Genomic DNA, 8,548 nt, shown 5'->3' on the forward strand with positions numbered 1-8,548 from the left:
CTGGGGATAAAGGCGTGCACCACCACCGCCCAGCCTCAAGAGAGCTTCTTCCCCACCCCCCACCCCACCCCACCCCCGAGACTGGGTTTCTCTGTGTAGCCTTGGCTGTCCTGGAAATCACTCTGTAGACTAGGCTCAAGAGAGCTTCTTAAAAATCCCATGTGAGAGCCAGGCGGTGGTGGCGACTCCTTTAATCCCAGCACTTGGGAGGCAGAGGCAGGCGGATTTCTGAGTTTGAGGCCAGTCTGGTCTACAGAGTGACAGAGTGAGTTCCAGGACAGCCAGGGCTATATAGAAAAACCTTGTCTTGAAAAACCAAAAAAAAAAAAAAAATCCCATGTGAGGGGGGCTAGAGAGATGGCTCAGGGGCTAAGAGCACCCACAAGGCAAGTTCCAGGGGATCTCATTTATTCTTTTGATCTCTGGAGACACTGGGCATCTATGTGATGGATGTACATACACTCAGGCAAACACTCGGACACATAAAAATTTTAACAGGCATTTTTAATATCCCATGTGAGATGACAGACCCTTTCATTCCAGCACTGGATGGACCTAAGGCAAAGAATCTTGAACTACAAAGCAAGACTTTCAACATAAATAATGCAAAGGGAAAAAAAAAGTATTAGATGAGCCTGTATCTAGCTCCTGGTATTCAGACAACATAGTGAGATCCACATGCATACACCCACACACCGCCCCAATAAAATCTCCATGTAATCCACTGCTTTGTTCAGTTGGCTCAGAAAGTGTTGGAGTGACTAGAGAAGTTACAGTTGAAGCCATTGTAAACTTGTGGCCTTGTGGTTCTGAGACTGCCTGAAATCCTTGGCCTTTATTAGAACCTGGTGCAGGGTGGTGCTGGGGAGTGGGTGCCACAGTGGCAGAGGGCAGCTTTTTGGAGTGATAGAGGCTAGTGCTCTCTAGTAACTACTATTCCCTTCCTCACCCTATTTCCCACCTCAGGTACCTGCTATACAACTTCCCTATGACCTGCGCCTTCGTGGGTGTGGCCAGCAACTTCACGTTCCTCAGCGTCATCGTGCTCTTCAGCTATATGCAGTGGGTGTGGGGTGCTGTCTGGCCCCAACACCGCTTCTCTCTGCAGGTCTCAAGGGGCAAAGGCCCCGTTTTCCTTCCCTTGATGATCAGGGGCATGTTAGGGATAGGGCATGATTACATAGAGGGGAGTCAGGCTTCACTGCTCAGTGGTTACTGCTCCACAGGTTAATATCCGACAAAGGGATAACTCACGCCACGGGGTCCAGCGTCGGATCTCTCGCCATCAGCCAGGTAAACTGGTTGGTTGACAGTATCATTGAGGGGTAGGCTGGCAGGATTGGAGGGTCTGCCTACCTCCACTATGGAGCATGTGGTACTCTGGAACTGAGGGTGCAAGGAGAGGTTGGAAGAGGTGGAGTTGGCACTGCAAGCCAAGGATAATCACTGACGCTAGCTGTCCTCTGTTTGTGGGACCTGAAGGTCAGGAATCTACCCAGCAGTCAGATGTGACAGAGGATGGTGAGAGCCCTGAAGATCCCTCAGGAACAGGTATGATTCGGTTCCTCTTCCTGGATCCTCATCCCTAGCACTCACCTTCAGTGCCTGGGTCTCACCTTCTGTCACACCTCTGTTCCCCTTTTGGCTGAAGAGGGCCAGCTGTCTGAGGAAGAGAAACCAGAGAAGCAGCCCCTGAATGGAGAAGAAGAGCAAGAGCCAGAGGCTAGTGATGGTGAGGGCACTGTGTAATGGGCTGATGTGTGGTGGCAATGCCATCCCACCCCTTAACCTGTTTCATTTGCAATTTTGTTTGGCCCTTTTCTGGCTCTGCTTCAGGCTCCTGGGAAGATGCAGCTTTGCTGACAGAAGCCAACCTGCCTACCTCTGCCTCAACATCTGCCCTTGCCCCTGAGACTCTGGGTAGCCTCAGGCAACGCCCAACCTGTTCCAGTTCCTGAACAAAAGGGTGGATTCCTCACATTCCAGCACTTTCCCATAGGGCACATTTTCCCTTGTTCCCTTAATAAACTATTTTGTGCCAGCTGCTTGTGTGGACATCAGAAGATAAGTTTTAGAGTCAGTTCTCTCCTTCCACTACCATACGGACTCTGTGGAGTCAAACTTGGGTCATGGAAGATTTTGTTTGGTTTTATGTATCTTTGTGTGAGCCTACATAAGTATATGCACATGTATGCAGAAGCCCATAAGGTCAGAAGAGGGTAGATCCCCTGGGCTGGAGTTAGAGTTGTGAGCTACGATATTGGTGTTGGGAACCAAACCTATATCTGCTGTAAGACCGGGACGCTCTCTTAACCTCGGGGCCATCATTCCAGCCCTGGATATCAGTTTTTATTATTTGTTTTTACTTATGTGTATGTGTGCGCGTCTCTATGTATGGCTATGTGTGTTGCTAAATCTCTCAGAGGCAGAAGAGGATGTCAGATCCCCTGACAAGTGGCCATGAGCCTCCCCACACGAGTGCTGGGATCTGAACTGTACTCTGCAAGAAAGGCCAGTAAGCACTCTTAACTACTCAGACATCTCTTCAGCCCCCAGTGTGCTCCCATTTTAAATATTTTATTTTTAATTCTGTATGTGGATGTACATGTGAGTTTGGGTATCACTGGAGGCTGGAAAAGGGCATTTAATCCTCCTGGAACCGAAGATACATGTCTGTAAATGAGCTGCTGTCTTAGTTAGGGTTCTAGTGCTGTGATAAAGCACCACAACCAAAAAGCAAGTTGGGGAGGAAAGGGCTCATTGGGCTTACACTTCCATATTGCTGTTCATCAAAGGAAATCAGGACAGGAGCTCAAATAGGGCAGTAACCTGGAGGCAGGAGCTGATGCAGAGGTCATGGAGGGGTGCTGCTTACTGGCCTGTTCCACCTAGCTTGCTCAGCCTGCTTTCTTATAGGACCAAAGATGGCCAGCCCAGGGATGACCCCATCCACGATGGGCTGGGTCCTCCGACATCAATAACTAATTAAGAAAATGCCTTACAGCCAGATGTTACAGAGGCATTTTCTCAAGATTCCTTCCTTTTAAATAACTAGTTTGTGTGTCAACTTGGCATAAGACTAGCCAGCACAGCAGCCACATAGTGCTAAGAACTGAAAGTATATCTTCCTGGAAGACCAGCCAATGTTCTTAACTACTGAGCCAGGGTTTCTCTGTGTAGCCCTGTCTATCCTGGAACTCACTCTGTAGACCAGGCTGGTCTCGAACTCAGAAACCCACCTGTCTCTGCTTCCCTAGCACTGAGATTAAAGGTGTGTGCCACCACCGCCGGGCCCTGTATTGCTTTCTTAAAAAGGATAGTATAAGAGCATTACACGTTACAAGGAGATTTAAGGTTGACACAAATTATTTAGTCTGTGATCTAATGTCCCCAATTTCTTGCACTAAGTCGGGCATTGAACACCTATATTCCTGCTACTCAGCTGAGACAGGAATGTTCTTTGAGCCCAGGTATTCAAGGTTGATTTAGACAATTACTTTGTTTTCTTCCTTTTTTATTAAGTTTTGAGCATTCTTAGCGGGTAGCCTCAAACTTTTAGCGACTCTCCTGCCACAGATCCCAAGTACTGAATTACACTTGCACCGCCCGCCCAGAGTGATGACTTTGACTTTCTGAGATAGGGTCTCACTATGTTATGCAGTTTGCCTCAGCCTCCCTAGCGCTAAGACATTCAGGCATGCACCACCACACTTGGTGTAGCTCTTTCTGTCCATAACCTAGAGAAGGAACCCTATCCTGACCAGTTAGAGACAGCCTGCTCTAGCATGTGATTCTCCTCTCCCTCAGGAGAGGGGTACAGGGTAGGGCGGGTCCGGAGAGCATCACTCTGGACTTTACACCCCTCCCTTCTCTGTCCATTGGGAGGCAGAAGACAGGAAATGACTGCCATGAGTGTGGAAGGATTTTTACCAAAAACAGCTTTTTGTAATTTAGGGCCCAAGCCATCCGCAGCTGCTTTCCTGTCTGATCCCAGCCAGGTGCACCCTCACCCCCACCCCCACCCCCATCCCCGCCTCAGATAATACTTCTCTCCCCATCCTTTCACATGACTGCAGCCTTTGGATTCTCAGTTCCTGGCTGCTTTCCACATTTCATTCCTCTGTCAGAACCCAGGCATCCTGGCCTCCAGCTGAAACCGCTGCATGTGGCTTCCCCTATCCCCGGCCCCGTGACTCAGTCCCTCTGAGGGAACCAGCCCTCTTCTTGGCACACAGGGGCTAGGTGGGGACACCAGAGTTGAGAAGTATAAAAGTTCCCAGCCAAAATAGAATTGAAGATACAACCTGACGGTGGCGGCCTGTGACAGGGACCTCTCTGCCTGATATCCACAGATGTCTGGGGTCAAACTCTCACTGTGTCAAGGCCTATCCATTGGTGAGCGGCTACTGTGGGTCCCGGGAAGAGGGTGGACAGAGAGAAGTCTGAATTGCCTGAACAGGATTTATACAAATGCAGGTAGGGAGTGAGGACTCCAGTGTCCACCGCCACCCTTCTTTCCTTCTATCTCCTGCCTTCTTTCTGGATTTTTGTCAATCTTACCAAGCATTGCTTAGGTTGGTTATTTCTCAGGGTGGCTTCGGACTCAGTCCACCTTCCTTCCCTAAACTGAGTAAATCCTTTCCTCTTCCTCTTCCCCCAGCACCTTTGTTTATCCTTAGATGCCTGCTTCTAGCACTTTCCATGGTGCTCTTCCCAAACATCTATCTCTCCTATGGGACTGTACATCATTATTTTTATCCCCAATGAAGCAGTCATTTGTGACGTTAATAATCCTAGTGACTGGAGGTGTAGACAGAATTGAAGGACAGCCTTAGACCAGTCAAAAACCCAGGACGCTGGCTTCTAAAGCCAGCTGACAATGACTGTGTCTCAGCCCACCTCTTTCCTTTGCCTTTCTTGATCCTATGTTGTACTTTTCACACAGGTCTTGTCCTGGAAGGCAGGGCTGACAGCATTTATCCATTCACTTCTTCTCTTCCAGACTCCATGTTGGGCTCTCTTTGCCTTCTGTGGCTGGCGGCCATGACCACCTCCTTGGTTTCCCAAGCTCATATCTTGACCATGGAAGACTACCAGGAAGGGGAAGGGGATGATATGACAGTAGCTACACCTTCCTTAGCTGTCCGTTGCGACTATGACCGTTGCCGACACCTGCAGGTGTCCTGCCAGGAGCTGCAAAAGGTTGGGCCAGTAGCTTGCCTGTGCCCAGGGCTCTCCAGGGAAGATCAACAGCCAGACCCTCCTCGCCTGGGAGAAGTGCAAATAATGGCTGAAGAAGGTTACGCAGTAGTTCACTGGTGTGCTCCCTTCTCTCCAGTCAGCCACTACTGGCTTCTGCTTTGGGAAAGCAACGGAGCTCCACAGAAGAGTGCCCCTCTCAATGCTACAGTTAGAAGAACAGAACTGAAGGGCCTGAAGCCTGGGGTTGCTTATGTCCTCTGTGTGGTGGCTGCTAATGATGCAGGTGAGAGCAATGTTCCTGGGGCAGATGTTGAGGGTCCTGAGAACTGGACTGGCCCTTCCTTTGGGCCCTGTCGCAAGCTTATCATGCCGCCCAAGCCTGTTACCCTGGTCCACGCTGCCGTGGGAGTTGGCACAGTTTTAGCTCTGCTGAGCTGTGCAGCCCTGGTCTGGCATTTCTGCCTTCGTGAGCGGTGGGGTTGCCCCCGACGTCAAGGTATTGCCCAAGCTTCAGAAGCACTCTGATGGGAGTACCATTGACTATAAACAACTCTGGTGCAGTCCAGCTTCATCTGGAGAGCCCAACCCACTCCCAGGAGGGGTGTGGGGCTTGCTGCCACCTGGCATCAGAGGCACAACCAAGCCAGAGCAGAAGCCCAGGCAATTGGCCTCAGAACTGAGGGTTTGTTTAGTCCCTAACTGGTCACTATGTTCCTTCCCTGTTGGGGGGTAGAAAAAGCAATTATTCCTTAGAGGTCAGATGAAAATGATTTAAGCTTTATGAGTTTGAAAGGGTAAAATTACAGACATTTTATATGTACTTATATATAGCCATTTTAAATGGAGCTGTTTAAGGCCTGGTGTGGTGGTTTACAATTTTAATCTCCAGCGCCCTGAAGGCAGAGGCACTCAGATTGAAGTTTCCAAAGCAGCCTGATCTACATAGAAAAATCCCAAGCCAACCCAGATAATATAGTGACACCCTGTCTCAAAAAGAATAAAAAAAAAAAACCCAAAACCAACAAAAGGACTGGCGGGATAGAGAGATTGTTCAGCAATTAAGAACACTGGCTATTTTTCCAGAAGATCAGAATTTTATTCCCAGCATCCACATGACATCTGTAATTCCACTTCCAGGAGATCCAAAGTCTACTTCTGACTTCTGCCAGTATCAGGCACTCACATACATACATACATACATACATACATACATATACACAGACAGACAGACAGACAGACAAAACACTCATAAACATAAAATAAAAATTAATTTGAACTGTAGCTATTTAAAAATGTAAACTGTTCCTAGCTCATAGGCCTCCCATGGCAAGTGGCAGACAGGTCTGGCCTGTTGGCTGGGTTTTGCCAAAACCTGTTAGATTCAAAAGGACCCTGCAACTGTGGGTGGTTCCCATACATGCATATTCTGAGAATAAGCTTCTGCAGGGCAGATGTTGAGGCTGGAGCTATGTTCTTCTGCTCCCTACTGTTCTGTTACTAAGGATGATCCTGCTCAGAGTCCACCTGTGTCTATGGAAGCTGAGGATTAGAAATCAGCATGGGCTGAGGAGACAGGGCCCACGCCTCTGTCCACACAAGTTAGCGCTTTTGTCTGTTACTAACGGTTTGAACAAATGACTACCCACAAGTTTGTGTAATTGCTTTTTCACCGTATTAACATTAAAGGGAACCTAAAATCATTATATTTTCAGTTTCATGATCCTGTTTAATTCCATATATATTTTTCATCACTTCTTAGCCTTTTGGCCAAGATCAAAGGTATGCCTATTTTTCAAAGTAATATATATACTTTTGTGTTGTGTTTGTTTGAAACAGCGACTCACTGTATAGCCCTTTCTAGCCCCAGACTCCCTATGTAAAGCTAGTTGGCTTAAAACTCACGGATCCTGCCTCTGCTTCCTGAGTGCTGAGATTAAAGGTGCGTGCCACCTCCCTGAGCTGTCTGGAGACAAAGCTATTATTACCCAAGTTCTCAGTAAATTAATAAGGGAACATAGGAAAAAAAAATTAAAAGTCACCCCTGAAGCCAGATGTAATGGTACACATACTTTAATCTCAGCACTTTGGAGGCAGAGGCAGGAGGATCTCTGTGAATTGGTGAAAAGCCTGGGCTGCATAGAGTTCCAGGCCAAGTAGACCAACTACCAGTGAGGCCTTGTCACAGAATCAGTAACTTGCTCAGGCTGCCTTTTTCTGTTATTCTCATTGAAATTATCACTGTTTAAGCTAGGTGGTGGTGTGGTGGTGCACCCCCTTAATCACAGCATTTGGGAGGCAGAGTCAAGCAGGAAGATCTCTGCACTGGAGGCCAGCCTGGTCTATAGAGAGTTCTAGGACAGCAGAGCTACACAGAAAAACCTTGTCTCCATAGATAGATAGATAGATAGACAGACAGACAGACAGACAGACAGACAGACAGACAGATAGATAGATAGAAAAAAAGGAAAAGAAAAAGGAAAAAAGAGAAAGAATCATTGGTCATTTTTAAAATTTAACACACACTAAAACTAGTACTACACTTGAGCAGGTATTTACAAACCTCAAGAGGACTCTTCTCAAATGCCCTCAGCACCATGCATGTGGGTAATAGAGAGGGACTCACCTGAAACACCACCAAGCAGCCCATGCAGGTTCCAGTACACATGTTTCTGCAAACAGGATTCATAAGATTTAGCTTAGCCAAGCTTCCTTTCACAGGCTTTGCCTCAGCTACTTTGTGAGCATTTTGGAAGAATGAGAAAATAACTCTGTCATCTTTAATTAGAAAGAGCATGCATTCCCAGCTGAGTATGTTGGCTTTACAGTTAATTAAGAAAAACTTGAGCTGTTACGATTTATATATGGAATGTACTGAGAATTTTGGTTACTTTAAAAACACAGTTATGGTGCCGGGCAGTGGTGACACACGCCTTTAGTCCCAGTACTTGGGAGGCATAGGCAGGCAGATTTCTGAGTTCGAGGCTAGCCTGGTCTACAGAGTGAGTTCCAGGACAGCCAAGGCTACACAGAGAAACCCTGTCTCAAAGAACCAAAAACCAACCAACCAATCAACCAAACAAACAAACCCATAGTTATGTTATGGGAATGTTTTTGTTTTAATCCCAGGTATGGGATATGGGACTGCTTCAGACTGTTGACAGCAGCCAGCTACGATTTTTCTTGTGCTCTATCAGGGCATAATTCTGCCAGCTGAATATTCTGGGGACTTTTGATAGGGTATAAAAATGCCAGAGCTGGCTGGACGGTGGTGGCACACCCCTTTAATCCCAGCACTTGGGAGGCAGAGGCAGGCGGATTTCTGAGTTTGAGGCCAGCCTGGGCTACA

At 47.6% G+C, this 8,548-nt stretch overlaps 2 protein-coding genes across 3 annotated transcripts in view; both read left to right on the top strand.

The window, feature by feature from the left end:
* Bscl2 (BSCL2 lipid droplet biogenesis associated, seipin) overlaps window positions 1-2,042 on the top strand; it is a 12,116-nt gene extending 10,074 nt beyond the window's left edge. The window contains exons 8-12 of the mRNA XM_031389596.1: window positions 967-1,108; window positions 1,227-1,293; window positions 1,483-1,551; window positions 1,652-1,732; window positions 1,837-2,042. Of these exons, the coding sequence (XP_031245456.1) occupies window positions 967-1,108; window positions 1,227-1,293; window positions 1,483-1,551; window positions 1,652-1,732; window positions 1,837-1,958 (481 nt within the window). The 3' untranslated portion in view covers window positions 1,959-2,042. The remainder of the gene's footprint in view (window positions 1-966; window positions 1,109-1,226; window positions 1,294-1,482; window positions 1,552-1,651; window positions 1,733-1,836) is intronic.
* Window positions 2,043-4,159: 2,117 nt separating this feature from the next.
* On the top strand, window positions 4,160-6,907 carry Lrrn4cl (LRRN4 C-terminal like). Of its 2 annotated transcripts, none has more exons than XM_031384719.1 (2): window positions 4,160-4,476; window positions 5,003-6,907. In XM_031384719.1, exons 1-2 carry the CDS (start codon window positions 4,353-4,355, stop codon window positions 5,725-5,727), a joined length of 849 nt encoding a protein of 282 aa, XP_031240579.1. In that variant the 5' UTR covers window positions 4,160-4,352; the 3' UTR covers window positions 5,728-6,907. The 2 variants fall into 2 exon arrangements, with proteins under 2 accessions (XP_031240579.1, XP_031240580.1); XM_031384720.1 differs by having other exon boundaries at window positions 4,285-4,395.
* The last annotated feature ends 1,641 nt before the right edge of the window (window positions 6,908-8,548 follow it).

This window comes from Mastomys coucha, unplaced genomic scaffold (genome assembly GCF_008632895.1).
Source record: "Mastomys coucha isolate ucsf_1 unplaced genomic scaffold, UCSF_Mcou_1 pScaffold21, whole genome shotgun sequence".
Classification (NCBI taxonomy): Eukaryota; Metazoa; Chordata; class Mammalia; order Rodentia; family Muridae; genus Mastomys; species Mastomys coucha.

Coding starts and splice junctions, on each gene's coding strand:
- Lrrn4cl (XM_031384719.1), top strand. CDS start 4,353: ATGTCTGGGGTCAAACTCTCACTGTGTCAAGGCCTATCCATTGGTGAG. Junction 4,477..5,002: donor CAGGATTTATACAAATGCAG/GTAGGGAGTGAG, acceptor CTTCTCTTCCAG/ACTCCATGTTGGGCTCTCTT.